The sequence below is a fragment of the Schistosoma haematobium genome, chromosome 1, assembly GCF_000699445.3.
Source record: "Schistosoma haematobium chromosome 1, whole genome shotgun sequence".
Classification (NCBI taxonomy): domain Eukaryota; kingdom Metazoa; phylum Platyhelminthes; class Trematoda; order Strigeidida; family Schistosomatidae; genus Schistosoma; species Schistosoma haematobium.
In genome coordinates, this window is record NC_067196.1 from 1459873 (window position 1) to 1479984 (window position 20112).

General features: G+C 35.8%; 1 protein-coding gene across 2 annotated transcripts in view; it reads left to right on the forward strand.

Annotated features, from left to right (window-relative positions):
* BTBD1_1 (BTB/POZ domain-containing protein 1) overlaps nt 1-19420 on the forward strand; it is a 50188-nt gene extending 30768 nt beyond the window's left edge. The window contains exons 5-10 of one of the 2 annotated variants that reach the window (XM_035733198.2): nt 27-167; nt 2099-2200; nt 8596-8874; nt 10333-10692; nt 14311-14748; nt 17625-19420. In XM_035733198.2, the coding sequence (XP_035588375.1) occupies nt 27-167; nt 2099-2200; nt 8596-8874; nt 10333-10692; nt 14311-14748; nt 17625-18053 (1749 nt within the window). In that variant the 3' untranslated portion in view covers nt 18054-19420. Of the gene's footprint in view, nt 1-26; nt 168-2098; nt 2201-8595; nt 8875-10332; nt 14749-17624 lie in introns of both variants that reach the window. The other variant, XM_051208787.1, reaches the window with a different exon arrangement.
* Nucleotides 19421-20112: the final 692 nt, after the last annotated feature.

Below are 20112 nucleotides of genomic sequence, written 5' to 3' on the forward strand. Positions count from 1 at the left end.
TTCTTCTTATTTCTTCAACATTTTAGGCATTTCAAATTATGCTATCTTATATCTATAGTGATGAATTATTAGTGGAGAATGATATCAATTTATTATTCTATTTATTGTATGCAACAAAAAAGTATATCCTTCCACGTTTAACACAAATTTGTGTTGAATACTTAAAAGTAAGTCTATTCATTTTGTTATCTTTGAAAGGATTCATTGTTGTTGTTGTTGTTTTTCTTAATAATATAACTAAAAGCTAACGATGTGTTGATAATTGAATGTAAGTTATCTAGAGAATTTTGAATCTAGGTTTTATGTTAGTCGGCATATTTCTTCATTACAAGGAGTACTTGAAATCTTCGCGGAACTGATACTTCACTCATGGAACCTGAACTGATATTTCGTCTTAGTATAGGACTCTTCAAGAGTGTACATCCACGATCTCACACACAGGACTTGAACCCAGAGCATTTGGATTTCATTCGCAAACGGTTAACTTCTAGACCAATGAGCAGATATCCAATTGTGTTAAATGTCTAACTTTGGCCAAACCACGATACTGCACAACCATTTTAGAGAAACATTATAACTATTTTGATATAATAAAACTAGAAATGATTTCTGTATAGTTCAACCGAAAAAATATTGACCTACCGGTATGGATATTTCTGAAGAATATCTTTAGAAACTGCCAAAATGTTATACCTCCCTCCTATCGCATGCACGTGAATAAATGCAGATAAAGACAGCCAGTGTAGCAGCAGTCTCTGCATCAGTAGGGCTCAGTATACACAAAGGGAAAACCAAGGTCCTCAAATTCAAAGCGGAGAACAGCAATCCAATCACTCTTGATGGCGAAACTCTGGAAGATGTAGAATCCTTCACATACCTGGGAAGCATCATCGATGAACAAGGCCGTTCAGATGCAGACGTAAAGGCGAAGATTGGCAAAGCAAGGGTCGCATTCCTACAATTGAAGAACATATGGAACTCAAAACAACTTTCAACCAATATCAAAGTGAGAATCTTCAATACGAACGTCAAGGCAGTTCTACTGTATGGAGCTGAAACTCGGAGAACTACAACAACCACAATCAAGAAGGTACAAGTATTTATAAATAGCTGTCTACGCAAGAAACTCAACACCGATTGGCCGCATACCATCAGCAACAGCCTTCTGTGGGAGAGAACAAACCAACTTCCAACTGAAGAAGAAATTAGGAAAAGACGATGGAAATGGATAGAACATGCACTATGCAAATCGTCAAACTGTATCACGAGGCAAGCCCTAATTTGGAATTCTCAAGGGAAGTGGAAAAGAGGAAGGCCAAAGAACACATAACGTCGGGAAATAGAAGCAGATTTGAAAGGGATGAATAACAACTGGAAAGAACTAGAAAGGATTGCCTAGGACAGGGTTGGTTGGAGAATGCTGGTGAGCGGTCTATACTCCTCTTCACGAGGAGTAACAGGCGTAAGTAAGTAGAACTTTATACCTACTCATTAGTGAAGTCCATATTTTTGTACTGACCAATGAGCAATATCTAATACATTAAGTCTGATGAAACATTTTGGCTACTTGAATCAAAGTTCACTGAGCATTTACAGTAGAACAGGCGAATGCTAATTCTCTAAGCTGATAAATTTTATTTTCACATAATTTATTCATTTAAACATATAAACATTGGTACAGAGAGGCACCAAATAAATGTGCACCACATAAATCATTCGATTTGTGTGAGGACTCGAATACTGCCTGGGTGCTCAAACCGAAACAGGTAGTTTTCTTATGGGGGCTACACTTGGAGTCTTCGACCTAAAGGTCTAATCCACAAGCCAGTGGACCAACGTTAAGAGATGCAGTCTCGTGATAACCGGTACCCAAAAATAGGTTTATACACCATTTATTCCCTCAGGATCTTGGAACCAGCTCATGTGCACTACAGCTTTGGAATCAGAGTTTTCCAACTCATCTGGATGGACTCCTCGTGTCCATCAATCCGATTAAAATGCCAGACATTCACTTTTCATCCTTTCAAATATCGTAAACTTAAAATGTGCAATAAACTAATTTCTTTTTCTTTCTTTAATTTATTTCATTATCATACAGGATTTAATTACAGCTGAAAATGTTTGTATGATGCTTGATCGTAGTATATTTTTTGATGAAGTTGATCTAACTCGTCGATGTTGGCATATAATCGATGTTTTGGTAAGAATTCTATTAGTATTGTAATAAGTGAAACGTTTGTTTGATTTTGTTTGAAAATTCACCTAATGTCACTTGTAATAAGTCTATTTCTTATATTTACAGTTATAAATCATCAATTTGTATGCAAAATAGTCTTTGATATTTCGTTAAAGATAACCTGTAATCAACTTTGTACTTTCATGTCGAGATAACTGATATACTTCCAGTCATTTAAGGATTAAGCTTTCAAACAAGACATGAACATAGCATCGAGTTATTCGTTACGCAAGTGATTTCTTATAGGCCTTATATATTACACACTGACTAATTCATGAAGAATAAGGAATGTCATATTTGTGTATTCATTGATACTGATTGAGATCCTGTCGGTTAAACCATAATCCAGAATAATAATCTTGACGATTCAATAGGGTTCAGGTAGCTGAATGAAATCTTCAAAAATCTCTTAGAAATAGTAGTCATTAAGTAAGGTATATCTATAATCTCAAGAGACATGAGTCAAGTTGATTGATAAAATTAGATCATTGCATTAGACTGATAATTCGTTACTGAACAATGATCAATCAATATTAGTTTAATGGAATAGATTATTGATCAATGTCTATCAATCAGATGATAAAAGTATTGATGTGAAATCAACTTTATGCTCTTTATCCATTTGGTATGATGGATATTGAAGCATGAAAATGATCTAAAATGGATATCACATAGTAAACTATAGACTATGTTTCTTGTGTAACATATTGTCTTCTAGTAACCCTTAGGCTAAATCTACACAGTAACTTGAACACAGGAGACAATGTGAGAAATATGAAAGAAACCCTTTACTCCAATGGTTTGTTTATATACAGGAAATCTAGGGTTTTTATGACCCAAATCTGGTAATGAATTTATGCAGATAGTCAATAGAATCTTCAAATTATAATTTTGGATACATAAAATATAATATGAATGATCATAAGTATCTTTTTAGTTAAGAATCATGCCTTTCTAGATTATCAGTTTAGGGGTTGTAGAGATTGTTAAGTTGTCGATTGAGATCATAAATTGATTGATGTTGGAACACACTTGAAAACCTGAAAGCACTGGATGACTGTTTCTCCTTAGTATGGAACTCCTCAGCAATGCTCATCCACGATCTTGCTTGGAAAATTTGAATCCAAAACATTCGGTCTCACGCAAGAACGCTTAATTTCTAGACCACTGAGTCGGCATCTAACGGTGTTAATGTCTAACCTCAACCAATCCACGAAACTTCGCGACCATCTTCCATTGTACTGACGTAGATACCTATCTCTACTGGACATGGATTAGTTCCACTGGTCACAGCTTCTCACTAAAACTTCGAGAATTCCCTCACGAAGCTAGTTACTAGTGAGCACATGGTGTTTATCACTATTGGGTTGTGGAGATTATTAGGTTTTCGATTGAGATCATGAATCGACTGATGTTAGACCACAATTGAAAATTTGGAAGCACTGGAAGGTCATTTAATTCTATTATGGAACTCGTCAGTGATACGCATCCACACAAGAATACAAAATAGTATAACTTACAAGTTTCAGTACATACTTAATTAAGGCAATAACTCAATGAAAATCTGAGTAATACATATGTAATTCATTGATTTGTACCTTAGAAACAGAAAGTTAATACAGAAATTAATGAATCAAACGATTGTTAACAATTTTCATAATAAGTAATGTGCCTATTAAATAGGTCAAGTGAAATCATTAAAACTTTATCATACACAGCGACCTGAGAGTGTGACCGCAGTAACCGAGGTATAACTGATTGAGGTCGATCACACACAACCCTTTTGTGGGCAATATTTGTGTTACCTACGTACTTGTCGGGGCTTTAACACCAGAGACGTATATCCGTCATATAAGATGAAGTGTGCATTTTTAGGGTCGACCGTTTCTAATCCCACACTTCCTTGTGCGAAGGTAACATCGCTGATATCATGGATATCTGAAGAAAACACCTTAATGCCATCACACCTCTGTACACTCAGCGGTACGACTTCACCTTCGGACCTTGGGTGTGCTGCTTTTATTTACATCGTTCTCCAACCGACTTATCTGGCATGGTAGGACCTTGTGGAACGATTGTTCTAGCCATTATAACTCGATTAGTTCATCATAATAGGTAAACTCAACCATCAAGTCAACGTAGTAACAACGGTCAACAACAAGAATATTAGGAATAGGTTCATGTCAAGTGACAAGAATAATATTACTGATACCAAGAGAATGTAACATTTTAAAATGAAAAAGTACATCATTCAGAAAAGATTTAATTCATCAATTGATTTCACTAAGCATTTATCACAAATACGTTAATAGTGTAAATCATATAACATACATACCAACTCATGATTTCACTTTAAGGTACAATGACATTATTGAAGTGCATACACACACACACACTTGTTTTCGATGATGTAAACATAAACTGTTTGATACTTTAAATGATCTATCTCTCGATCGCAATGATAAGTGTTCATTAAATATCTAATCAAACAATTAGTTGAACAATTCAAATGCTTCATTACGCCTGTTAACCTTCGTGGAAGAGTATAGGCCACCTACCAGCATTCTCTATCCAATTCTGTCTTTAGCGATCCTTTCCAATTGTTTCCATTTACTGTTCATCCTTTTCATTTCTGCTCCTGATTCTCGACGCAGTGTATTGTTTAGTCTTCCTTCTTTTTTATTCACCTTCAGGATTCCAAGTTAGCACTTGCCATATGATGAATTTTGACGATTTCTAACGTCTTTTCCTAATTTCTTTCTCATTCGGAAGATGGTTGGTTCTCTCCTATAGTAGGTTGCTGTTGTTGTTGTTGTTGTTGATGGTATCCGGCTAACGAATCTTCTGTAGACAACTGCCTAAAAATACTTGTACTATTTTGATGATGATCTTAGTAATTCTTCAAGTTTCAGCTTCATACAGTAGAACTGTCTTGATATTCATATTGAAGATTTTCACTTGAATAAATGTATAGAGTATTAAAAAAATGTATTAAAACTAATAACAACAATGATTTTCAACAGAGAACATTAAATTTATTAAACCTTGTCTTCTGTATGAGACTGGTAGATCTTAGGTTCGAATCTCTCGAGGCGATGTCGTGAATGCACACTACCACTGAGGAGTCCTACAATAGGATGAAACGGCTATCTAGCGCTTCCCAGATTTTTCATAGTGGTCTAGCTTCAATTGACGCATGATCATAACTATTGAAATCACTATAATATTCACAAAACTCCTGGTATTAATCAACATATGCTCACTAGTGACTGACTTCACGAGGTATATCCTGGAGTTCTAGTGAGAAGTATTGACCAGTGTAGTTCAACCAGGTCTGTTGTGAGATAGTAACTCACTGAAGACAATGGTGGATATGTCGCTCAATTTTGTGGATTAGTTGAAGTTATACATTAACACCGTCGAGTGCCGGCTCAGTGGTCTAATGGTTAAGCGCTCGCGCGCGAAACCAGTAGGTCCTAGTTTCGAATCTCTCGAGGCGATGTCGTGAATGCACACTACCACTGAGGAGTTCCACAATAGAATGAAACGGCCGTCTAGCGCTTCCCAGATTTTTCATGGTGATCTAGCTTCAATAAACTCATGATCATAACTATTGAAATCACTATAATATTCACAAAACTCCTGATATTAATCAACATATGCTCACTAGTGACTGACTTCACGAGGTATATCCTGGAGTTCTAGTGAGAAGTATTGACCAGTGTAGTTCAACCAGGTCTGTTGTGAAATAGTAACTCACTGAAGACAATGGTGGATATGTCGCTCAATTTTGTGGATTAGTTGAAGTTATACATTAACACCGTCGAGTGCCGGCTCAGTGGTCTAATGGTTAAGCGCTCGCGCGCGAAACCAGTAGGTCCTAGTTTCGAATCTCTCGAGGCGATGTCGTGAATGCACACTACCACTGAGGAGTTCCACAATAGAATGAAACGGCCGTCTAGCGCTTCCCAGATTTTTCATGGTGATCTAGCTTCAATAAACTCATGATCATAACTATTGAAATCACTATAATATTCACAAAACTCCTGGTATTAATCAACATATGCTCACTAGTGACTGACTTCACGAGGTATATCCTGGAGTTCTAGTGAGAAGTATTGACCAGTGTAGTTCAACCAGGTCTGTTGTGAGATAGTAACTCACTGAAGACAATGGTGGATGTGTCACTCAATTTTGTGGATTAGTTGAAGTTAGACACTAACAACGTTGGATGCCCGCTCAGTGGTCTAGTGGTTAAGCGCTCGCGCGCGAAACCAGTAGGTCCTGGTTTCGAATCTCTCGAGGCGATGTCGTGAATGCACGCTACCACTGAGGAGTTCCACAATAGAATGAAACGGCCGTCTAGCGCTTCCCAGATTTTCCATGGTGATCTAGCTTCAATGAACTCATGATCATAACTATTGAAATTTTGTATGTATGTTTGTTCTTTTTTTGTTCCATTCATACCACGTGCTTCATTTTGGCATGTGACCCATCAAAAAAATTTACAAAAAAAAGAATTATGTAATATCTAGAAGACCATTTAATTATGTAACATCTATGAAACCAATTAGTTATGGTTAGTAATGAATATAAGGTTTATTAAAAAAAACAAAACAATTTTTCTTCTCTAAAATTAACCTACATTGCCAAATACCCTTGTTTGATTAATTTATAATAAAGAAACTGAAGATAACAGTTTAGGGGTGGTGGAGATTGTTAAGTTTTTGATTAAGATCATGAACCGATTGATGTTAGACCACCATTGAAAACCTGGAGGCATTGGATGGCCACTTCGTCTTATTGTGAGACTCCTCAGCAGTGTGCATCCACGATCCCGCACCCCGCGGGATTCGAACCCAGGACCTTAACCAACTGGACCAATGAGCCAGCATCCATTGGTGTTAATGTCTAACTTCAACCAATTCACGAATTTGCGCGAACAATTTCCATTGTACTGATGTAGACACCTGTTTCGAGCAAACACGGATTAACTGCACTGGTCACGGCTTCTCACCAGAACAGGACGAAACGACCGCCCAGTGCTTACAGGTTTTCAATGGTGGTCTAACATCAGTCGGTTCATGATCTCGATCAAAAACTGAAGATAATTCATCCATTTATTGTCGGCTTAGTTACTATTTTTTTTTAAATAAAAAGAAGAAAATGAAAGAAAAACCATTATTAAGCTTCAAACTCAGAAAGGGGTTTTCGTGAATATTATAGTACTTTTTATAAGTTGAGTTCATGAGTCAATTAAAGCTAAATCACCATGGAAAATATTAGATGCGTACTGCTGAAGAGCCCCACACTAAGACGAAACGGCCACTCGGTACTTCCAGGTTTTTCATGATGATCTAGCTTCAGTTGACTCATGAACTTAACTATTAAACTTTAAACTGTTTATTACATAAAGAAACTTCAGAGAAGTTTACATTATTAACTAAATATAGATTAAGTAACCATAAAAACAAACAAACAAACAACCAAAGATTAGTGGACATTGATTTATTTTTGGTAAAATACTCATCTACTGTATTGCAGATTTATATTGAATGGGTATAATGAAAGTATTCTAATTTTATGATAAACAAGATAACCTGGATTTGAATCCCGCGAGAGGGAGCGGGATCATGAATACGCACTGCTGAGGAGTCCCATACTAGGACGAAACGGCCGTCTAGTGCTTCCAAGTTTTCCATAGTGGTCTAGCTTTAATTGACTCATGATTTCAACTATTGAAATTACTAAAAATCTCCACAAAACCCCTTCTGATAACCAATTAAATAGTAGGTTTTCTTTTTCTCGTAAATAAAATGTAATTTATTAAGAAAATTAATGAATAAGGATTTTCATTTAAATTTGATCGAATAGTTTTCACAATATTTGAGCGCCAAGTTGATGTGAGATAGCTTTACTTAGAAACAATAAATTCCAACTCATTGATCTGAACGTAACTAGGGAGCCATAACATTCGTACGCCTTGAATTGTATCTCTGTTGATGCTCTTTTATGTGTACTGTTTAAGAATCTTTCAATAAGATTAAACATGCATACAGTACTCTGTGACTTTCAATAGTTCCCGAACGGAAATCGGTCACAAACAAAAAATGAATAGACTATTGATCTTTCCACAACCTTTGATATCAGTCAGTCAGTTTGTTAACAACGTAAAACTTCGTACTTACGTACGTACGTACATCAGTCCAAGTCGTCATACCACATTACCAATTATCGATTCAAACCCCATAGTGATACAGGTAGTAAAAGTATAAGCAGTAATCATTATGATTTATTATTATTATTATTTCGTAATATTTATAACCCATTTCATCTGATTTTTTTGTTTTATATTTTAGGCCCCAGATGTATTAATATCACAAGGTTTATTAACATTAAATTCAAATTGTGTACATGATTTAGTTAGTCGTAATACATTAAATTGTCAAGAATCTGAAGTATTTGCTGCTGTTGGACGTTGGGCAGGAGCTGAATGTAATCGTTTAGGTATAAGAGATGTTGTTTCTAATAGAGTACAAGTTGCAGCAAATATATTACCATTAATTAGATTTCCAACAATGACATTAAGTGATTTTGCTGAAAATGTTGCTTATTCAGGTTATCTTTCATTAGAAATGGTAAGTTATTATTGATTATGTTTAATATACTTTAATTCTATTGTATTCAATTCCATTATGAAATGTGTTGAATGTAAGTTGTCTTTAGGAGATATGAATTTGCATCTACGCTGGAATACATCATCCATAGAGTAAAAACAAACCCTTCGTGTCCACCAAGGTGAGTTGGAAAACCCTGATTCCAAGTCAATGGTACATACGGGCTGGCTCCAGGATCGTGAAAGAATAAATGGTGTATGAACCTATTGTTGGTCTCTGGCTACCATGCGACTGCATCTCTTTACAATGCTCCACTGCCTTATAGATCAGATCTTTAGGTCGAAGGCTGTGGGTGTTTTAGCCGTCTTCTTAGATGCTAATCCATTGGGTTTTTCCCACGTGGGTTCGAATCTCATCCCCGTCGCCACTATTATAATTCCTTTTATTACAACCTAGATATTCCTATTGCTTAGTATTCTTAAACACCAATTCACTTGACAAGTCCTCAATTCAAAACACGATTGAACAGGAACAGAACTACATTTCAAATAACGAGGGGTAGATGGAAGTAAGTAGCACAATAAGAAAAACGTTAATAAATTTATAGTTCTAGATTCTACAGTATAGGCTAGCGCTGATTGGGTAAGAATTAGCCAATCAGCGTGCGCTAACGCAACCGTGCATGGTGCGTTCTTTAATCCAATCTATATCCCGCTAACACTTGTTTATTCCAGTTTTCCATTATTGAAACTATTTCTATTTTAAGCATATCAACCACTCTACTTAATTTCCATAATATATAGAATTCAGACTGTTACCAACTTGAATTCGTCGCCTTCAATCATTAGCAACAATTTATGCCAACATTCAGCTTTCTTCATATTATGATTCTTTGTAATGACAAATTACTTTTTAATTGAGATCATGAACCGAACAATTTTAGATCACCATTGAAAACCTGGAAACACTGGACGGCCGTTTCATCCTATTACGAGACTCCTCAGCAGTATGTATTCACGAACCTGCTCGAGGGATTCGAACCCGGGATTTTCAGTCTAGTGCACGAACGCTTAACCTCTAGACCACTGAGCCTTTATCCAGTGGTGTTAATGTCTAACCTCAACCAATCCGCGAAATTGTGCGATCATCATCCATTATACTGAGGTAGATAATTGTCTCTACTTGATATGGATTAGACTCACTGGTCACGACTTCTTATTAGAACTCCGAAAATTCCTTGACGAAGCTAGTCATCAGTGAGCACATTGCCCGAGTGGCATGGTGGATGCGCACTGCCTTTGAGGAGTCCTACAATAGTACGAAGTGGCTATCCAGTGCTTACAAGTTTCCAATGGTGGTCTAACATCCATCAGTTCATGATCTCAATGAAAAACTTAATAATCTCCATAACCCTATACTAAAAATTGTTTTTTTTTCCCAAGTTTATCATAACACTTTCTTAACAATTGAATTATTTAGGTACGTGATTTATTTGTATACATAACAACCAATAAATTGAATATACAAAAAAAAGATAATACATTATCAATAACACGTCGATCAAATTCATTAGCAACTAAAAAAAATGAAAATTCTATTGAATTGACAGAAAATGAAATGAAATTAACAAATCCGTCGTCGATATCTACATCAATACAATTAACAAATAATCAATCATCATTACCATTTATAACAAATTTATTACCAGATTCTGGACCATTTCCATGTGAACCAAGAATAGGACCAAAATTATGGAGATGTAGTCGTTTTAAACGTATTCGAAAAGATTTATTATCATTAAATACATCAAATAATCATAGGCATACAATTAGTTTCTCTGTAGGTTCTTCTTTTCATTCTTTTCATTATGATATTGTATTACAATGTAATGTGATAATATTGAACTTTTGAATTGTTTGATGAATGGAATGAACTAATCATCTGATTATCAGATGTTGTTTTTACTTTAACTAATGAATGTATTTCACGTGTAAGATTAATGAGTAAAACTGATATGGTAACTATAATTCATATGTATGATAAGACCGTGGGACTTAGTTGAGAATTATTAGTTTTTAGTCGCCCCAATCGTTGTTGCTACGTTGACGTGGTGGTCGGGTTTACCTATCATAATGAGCTAGTCGAACTATACTCGCTGGAATAGTTGTTCCTCAAGATTCTACAATGCCAGATAGGTCGATTGAAGAACAATAAGACTAGTGCAACAAACCTTAGGTCTGAAAGTGAAGTCGTACTGCTGAGTGTACAGAGGTGTGATGGCATTAAGGTGTTTCCTAGTAAGTGGCCTATACTCTTCCACGAGGGTAAACAGGCGTAATGAAGCATTTGAATTGCTCAACTAATTGTTTAATTAGATATTTAATGAACACTTATCATTGCGATCGAGAAATAGATCATTTAAAGTATCAAACAGTTTATGTTTACATCATCGAAAACAAGTGTGTGTGTGTGTGTGTGTGCACTTCAATAATGTCATTGTACCTTAAAGTGAAATCATGAGTTGGTATGTATGTTATATGATTTACACTATTAACGTATTTGTGATAAATGCTTAGTGAAATCAATTGATGAATTAAATCTTTTCTGAATGATCTACTTTTTCATTTTAAAATGTTACATTCTCTTGGTATCAGTAATATTATTCTTGTCACTTGACATGAACCTATTCCTAATATTCTTGTTGTTGACCGTTGTTGGTACGTTGACTTGATGGTTGGGTTTACCTATTATGATGAACTAACCGAGTTATAATGGCTAGAACAATCGTTCCACAAGGTCCTACCATGCCACATAAGTCGGTTGAAGGACGATGTAAATAAAAGCAGCACACCCAAGGTCCGAAGGTGAAGTCGTACCGCTGAGTGTACAGAGGTGTGATGGCATTAAGGTGTTTTCTTCAGACATCCATGATATCAGCGATGCTACCTTCGCTCAAGGAAGTGTGGGATTAGAAACGGTCGACCCTATAAAATGCACACTTCATCTTATCCGACGGATATCCGTCTCTGGTGTTAAAGCTCCGACAAGTACGGAGGTAACACAAAAATTACCCACAAAAGATCGTATGTGACCGATCTTAATCAGTTATACCTCGGTTACTGCGGTCACACTCTCAGATCACTATGAGCACCTTTAATCCAATCTCGTTTTCCGGTACCTCCAGAAGGACCCTTCCACGGTGTAGGAAACCGAGAAGTGACAACCGCCCTCATACTTCTAACAGTACTCAAGTCTTTTTAAATGGTAATGATAATGGTGTGTGCTAATGATGTCGATGGATATAAGTAATATGTGTTATCGTCAATCGAAAGTGATATATCCTGAAGCGGAAGGTTAATAAGATCGAAGAGAACGAGAACAAAGAATGATTGGTGTGGAAACGAAAGAACAATGAAATCTGAGACGATTGACTGACATTTTGCAATTGAAGTATTTACTATATGGTTCTTAGATTTTATTCTGCAATGTGTGTGTTCGAATATAATTGATTGTACGCCATTTATGTTCTCGTTCGCTAAAATCTGAATCAAAGTCTGATGTTAAACAGTACTGTCAATTAAACAGTCTACAGATTATTCAACAACAATTCTTGATGTTCGTTTATTGATTAAATAATAAATGAAGTTTTTTTATTTAGAATGAACCAATATGTTTAACATAATCCTCTCATATTTAGTTAAAAGTAGAATATAAGCAATAATATGTAGTATTTTGTATGATTTTCATCACATGACCTAGAAGCCATTGAAATTCACCTAATACTAGAAAGTTGTCTAGTACCTGTATGGGATTTCTGACAGGACCCACACACCCTCCTCCAACTATAGAATTCAAACACATCAATTATCAGGATATGTAGGCTATCATTAGACCATTGATAAACAATTAACAATATGAAGAGTACATACAAAACATGGAAAAATAGACTTAACCTAACTACTTAAGAATGATAATTTCTTGTCAGAATTATCAGTATTGGGTTGTGGAGATTAGTAAACTTTTGTTTGAGATCATAAATCGATCGATATTAGAGCATTACTGAAAACCTGGGAGCAGTGAACGGCCAGTTCGTCCTATTATGGAAGATGGTCGCGCGATTTCGTGGATTGTTTGAGGTTAGACATTAAAACTGTTAGATGCCGGCTCAATGGTCTAGAAGTTAAGTGTGATATTGCCTGGGTGCCCAGACCGAAGTAGCTTGCTTTCTTAGGGGGTTACACCCGGAGCATTCGACCTAAAGGTCTGATCCACCAGGTAGTGAAGCAACGTCAGGAGATGCAGTCCCATGGTAGCCGGTGACCAACAATAGGTTCATACACCATTTATTCCTTCAGGATCCTAGAGCCAATCCATGTGTACCATTGGCTTAGAATCAGGGTTTTCCAACTCACCTATGTGGACCCTCTGTGTCTACCAACCCGGTCGGAGCGCCGAACATTCGTTTTTCGTTCCCTCAATTTCAGAAACAACAGTAATGCCGCGAGAAGGCAGTGAGTTTGACTTCCGTGGTATTGGTTGTATGCATGTGACCTTATAACGGCACTTGGAGAAGGAGAACTAACTGTAACTACCCTCCGCCTTTAGGGGCATAACATAAACTCTGGTGCAGATGAGCATCAATTTAAGTTGTGTGATCGCGACTTAAATTCTCAGTACTAAGTAATGACATTTTATCTTTCAGAGAAAATAAAGTAATACTATTTCAATTTGTAGAATATCCACAGTCAGTCAGTCAGTCAGTCAGTAACAACGTAGAACTTCGTACGTACGTACATCAGTTCGAGTTGCCACACCACATTAACACAGAGATGCAGTTGTCGATTCAAATCCCGTAGTGGTAGAGGTAGCAAGAGTATAAGCAGTAATCGGGAAGATTAGTGTTTGGAGATTTTATTTAAAGAGCATAATACAGTGAAATGAATTTGAAAAGAGAAAAAAAAGAGACAAGGAGGAATAAGATCAAAATTTGGGAGAACACAAAGAGTGTATGCACCTGCGCCATTGCAAACGATTTTGAGCCATATCATTCAGGGTCTCTAACCATTGGTTGCTATCATCTCGCGGTCCCCAACCAGGTAGTTTACACCTACCGACATGACTCAGTCCACTTGTCAGTGACTTCATGGACTTGTGCCATGTTTTGGTCTGGCCGCCCCTAGCTTTCTTCCAACCTACTCCACTCATATACCACTGAACATTGCACGTCGAGGCAGTCGGTGGTTGGGCATACGTAACACGTGTCCAAGCCATCTCAACTGATGGAGTTTCACTACGTCATCAATTGATTTGCCATCCTTATCTAGTACCCGTTTCCTAACAACTGCATTACTTACTCGATGGTCCCACGATATACAAGCAATATTTCGAAGACACCTATGAAATATCCACAAACGTATCCTAATTCATTCTCTTCACATTTTTTTTTCTAAATTCCAGGTATCTGCATCTATATTTATTGCTGGTGTTGGAATTTATGGTTCAACACAAGTTGGTGATATTCGTACAGTTCATGTTGAATTAAAAACAGGAAATGGCAATACACCTCTACCATCACCAGCTGCTATAACACCAAATTTAAATCAATTATCAGATCGAATGTATCTTTCACAAGCATCTAGAAGTACAAGTGATTTAACTAATTTGAATGTATCTACACGTTTATTTCATAACAATAGTAATAGTAATAATAATAATAATCGTGGAGGCAATTTAAATATTTGGGATATTACAGGATTATCAAGATTAGATGAAGGTGATTCATTAAATCATTTCAATAAAAAATATTCAACAAAATGTCTTGCTAGTAAACAAATTTCATTAAGATCTGATGGAACTAATCGTGTTTATGATATACGATTTCGATGTCCAGTAAAGGTAATGTGATATTCATCAATACTATAAAATGTTTCATTTAGAAATAAGTTTCTTTTATGAATTAAGTTGAGATCATGAGCCAATTGAAACTAGACCATTATGGATGTATCGCTCAATTTTGTGGATTAGTAGAAATTAGACATTAAGACCATCGGATGTCGGCACATTGGTCTAGAGGTTAAGCGTTCGCACGCGAGACTGATAGATCCTGGGCTCATATTTCGTGAGGTGGGATTAGGCATGCGCATTGCCATTGAGGAGTCCCATACTAAGACAAAACGATCATCCAGTGATCTGAGGTTTTCCATGGTGATCAAGCTTTAATTGACTTATGAAATCATCTATTAAAATTTTATTCCTTCAGCAAAATATCTCTGATGATAAACTTGAAAGTCTCATACAGAATCTGATAATTTTTAGTGTACCATCTTTTCGTAAAAAAAAGGTGTTTAATAATTACAGATGAATCAGACTTCAAAACAGGACACTATAATAAAAGAAGTGGAAGTTGGTGATGATGATGTTGATGATATCTGAATCACAAGCTACGACTATTGATCCGTATATTTAGCGTAACATACAAAGAGTGACAGTGGGTATAGGTACGTTTAACATCAACACGATATACACGAATAGAAGAGTTATGGATTGTCTAACCGAATTATATATCACTACTCTGCAGTTATAATATTCAAGCATGATATGTATTACTATAAAATGGGAGTGTGGGGAGAACTACGGTCAAAACAGGCAACATTTGTTCATCTAATGCTTTATCTAGTTTGAACAGTAATGGATAGGTACAACAAAAGTGTATGATTATGCATAATAATCATAAATTCATTCTTTAATTCACGGATTGGTCTTAGAGAAACTTAGAAAACTGGGAGGTGTCGAGTAGCTATTTCATCCTATTATGAAACTTCTCAATAGTCTACACACACAAACACGACCTTTCCAGTAATCTTTTCCAATACCTTCGAATCTCTCAGCGAACGCTTAAACTTCCGACCACTCAGTCAGCATTCTTTTGATTAATCATGTTGGTGAGTTTTTGTTGGAGTTTTGTTCTCTGAGCTGGATGATTTGGTCGCGAAGCTCAAACACTTCACTTCTATCTGAAGTTTGTGCTGATGATGTCGTTCAGAAGAACAATGAAAGTAATATAGATATGTATATCCCTCCACAAACAAGATTCCATGTACATATTTCCATTATTTCTAAGTATTTCACATGAATTGTGATGATGATGTCGTTTCGAAGAACGATTAAGGCTCCACGACTAAACCATTCAGCTCAGAGAACAAAACTTCATCAAAATCATCCACCTAGTCTACAAATCTTGTCCACCATCTCATGTTGGTGAGTAATTGCATCATAACACTGCATGCACGAACAAAGATTAGTCGAAGTTAGATGTAAAGCACAACTGGTAACTTTAATTAGAGACAGAATATCTACTTTGATAAAAAAAAGAAACGATCTAGTAGTATTGTAAATCAATTTCATATCTCGAATTCACAATAGATCACGTACAAAAACACACACACACACGTACACACACAAACACACATTCATTCATTCAATTGTTCAATACGTGATCCAGCTTCAAGAACATTAAATCATTCGAGGTGTTTATTTATTTTTCGTTTTTGTTTAAATTACATTCAAGTACCTTTTTTGTTTCTAACGGAATTACAAAACAAACAAACAAACAAACAAAACAGCACAAAACCGATGGTCGCGTTGCATTTTATTGTGAGCAGATATCCATTACAAATGTGTACAAATCTAGTCACACATATACAAATTTGTCTATCCGTTAAACTTAATTGCTCATGTTTAGTGATGTAATTAAATGATTATAAATAAATTTGATTAGATAATAAAACATTTATGAGTCATTTGAAGCTAGAACATGATGGAATACCTGGAAGCATTGGATGGCTATTTCGACCTAGTAAGGGACTGCTCATCAGTATGCATCCATGATCCCACCTTATGAGATTCGAATTGAGGATCTCTCATAGTCTTACGTGTGAACACTTAATCTCCAGACCATTAAGCTGGCATCCAATGATGTTTATGTCTAATTTCAACCAATACATAAAGTTGTGCCACCGTCCACTATTCTCTTCAGTGAGTGATTATCTCATAACAAACCTGGTTATACTCCACTGGTCACGGTTCGCACGTTTATCATGATGGTTTAACTTCAAAGGACTCAGAAATTCAACTGTTGAATATAAAATCTTTATAATTTATATATTGCGCTTAGTATTCCTTAATATTAATTGATTTTCTTTCTTGCTTGTGGAAACATGACCTTAGAATAGAAATTATTATTATTATTAAAGTAAAACTTTTTAATTTATGCATTGAAATGAAAATGTCTTGACTAAACCGTCACATCACATTAACACTGTTGAATACAGGCTCAGTGATCTAGAGGTTAAGTATTTGTGCGCGAGATTGACAGATCCCGGGTGAGAGTTTCGCGAGGCGGGATCGTGGATGCGCACTGCCACTGAGGAATTCCAAACTAGGACGAAACGGCTGTCCAATGTTTCCAGGTTTTCCATAGTGGTTTAGCTTTAATTGACTCGTGAATTCAACCATTTAATTTCAATGAATATTAATTTCTTACACGAATTATTGAGAAATATGAATGGTTATTTTAATAAGGGAATGTATATTTAAAGTTTCAATGAGGTTTCTTCAATAAACTGATCCCGTGGTTACGGTTTCCAGATATATCATGATGGTCTAGATTTCATTGATTCATGATCACAACTATTTAAATGTAAACTCATTAGGAAACTATTTCCCTAACATTGACAGATTCTTTTTTTTTTCAAAACCAAATCTATTTACAGTTGGTTAAAAACAGACGATACTATTTAAGTTTAAGCACATCAAATTCTGATCATCATAATCCAGCATCAATGTCAACATCATCTACAGCAATTAATTCATCAACATCCTATATTGGTTTCTATGGTGGCACTGAAATTATGATACATTGTCCATCGGAAGAAACATTAAATAAACGAAATAATAATGAAACAATAACAAATATCAATAAGAAATCATCATCATCATTATCAACAACAACACCACCAACATTGTCATCATCTAACATTCGAAAGAAACGATTAGAAACAAATAAATTCAATGAGAATACTTATTTATTAGGTAATAATGAAATGGTTATATTTAATTTTCATGATAGTTGGGATGGTTTAGAAAATGGTAGTGTTGATAGAGGATTAATACCGGATTTATTATTTTATACTTGTTTCTAAGAAAGAAAAAAAAAGATTTTTCATTTCATTTCAATTATTTCAAATAAACATGAACTTAATATGTTCCCCTTCATGTACATTAACTTTTTATTGGTCAATTTCATATTATTGTTATATATGTGAAATACAATTGAAAGATTCTATGAATGATTAAAGATTATATCTATGTAATTGTAACCTTCCATTCCTCATTTCCCTATTCTTTTCATATGATATTATACTCTAAATTCATATGAATACAACATAACTATTGCTCAATATGATTCCTTTCTAAAAAAAATTCGATATCCGGTGAAAACTACTTAAATGATTAGTTAGTAAGATAAATTTTCTAATGAAAAAAAAGAAACGAAGGACATTGATATTTCACAATTATTTTATATTATTAAATATCAGATATTACATCATCTATTGTTTCATTAAAAAGTCAAGCTTATTAATGATTTGGATAATAATAGATAATCAATAAACGATCATCTAATCATCATATATTGTTGTCATTGTTGCTCAATAAAAAGTCATTATATATATGGTTGAAGATGTTGTGTGATATTCATCGTAGAGTATTTAGACCTATCCGCTATTTTCTTCTGCTTGTTCTTCTTCTTCTAAATCATGAATTCTACACGTCATATTTCACTGCTTTATCTTTATTCGTTTATTTTTTCAACAATATTCCCGACCTAGTGGTTAAGTGCTCGTGCGCGAGACTGACAGGCCCTTAGTTCGAATCCGACGAGGCGGGGTTGTGGATGTGCGCACTGCCACAGAGGAGTTCTACAATAAGATGAAACGACCATCCAGTGCTTCTAGGTTTTCCATGGTGCTCTAGCCTCAAATGGACTCATGATCTCAACGATTGAAATTCCTATTTCTATTAAACATTTCTTCTTCAGCTATATTATTCATCATGTTATAATTTCCACTGCTATTGTGCTGTCAACGTGTATTAACACACATTCGTTTTATGTCCTAATATAATCAGGACGATAAGATCAACATAAACAGACAATTGTCGATAATTATAAAGATTAACGTATATTATCCACATACTGAACAAAGACAACATAAACGCCAAACAGTAAACCGCATTGACACACACAATCTCAACCAAAAACTTAACAATCTCCACAACCCCCATACTGATAATTAACATGTGCTCACTAGTGACTAGCTTCGTGAGGGAATTCTCGGAGTTCTAGTGAGAAGTCGTGACCAGTGGAGCTAATCCGTGTCGGGTAGAGACAGTTATCTGCCTCAGTACAATGGAAGGTGGTCGCGCAATTTCGTTGGATTGGTTGATGTTAGAGACTAACACCATTGGATGCCGGCTCACTGGTCTAATGGTTAAGTGCTCAGGCGCGAAGCCAGTAGGTCCTGGGTTCGAATCCCGCAGGGTGCGGGATCGTGGATGCGCACTGCTGAGGAGTCCCATACTAGGACGAAACGGCCGTCAAGTGCTTCCAGGTTTCCAACGGTGATCTAACACCAATTAATTCATGATCTCAACCAAAAAGTTAACAATCTCCACAACCCCCATACTGACAATAGTAAGAGTTTACCACTAACAAAAGCGTTAAAAGTAACTGTTCATACGCTATTTACTTAGTTAAGTTGCAAAGTTTTTTTAACATGGGACAACTGATATATTAGTGATGAATAGTCAGTCAGTCAGTCTGCAACAACGTAGAACTTCGTACGTACGTACATCAGTTCAAGTTGCCATACCACATTACCACACTAATACAATTGTCCATTCAAATCCCATTGTGGTAGAGGTAGTAAGAGTATAAGCAGTAATCGGAAAGACTACGGTTTGAAGATGTTATTCAAGGAGTATAATTCAGTGAAATAAATTTGGAAAGAAAATAAGGGATATGAAGAATTCAGAATAGGATTTGGGGGAACACATAGAATGGACGTACCTGAGCACACCATTGCCAAGCAGTCATGTTATTCAGGGTGTCTAACCATTGGTTGTTATTATCATCTCGCGGATCCCAACTAGGTAGCCTACACCTACCAATATGGCTCAGTCCACTTGTCAGTGACTTCATGG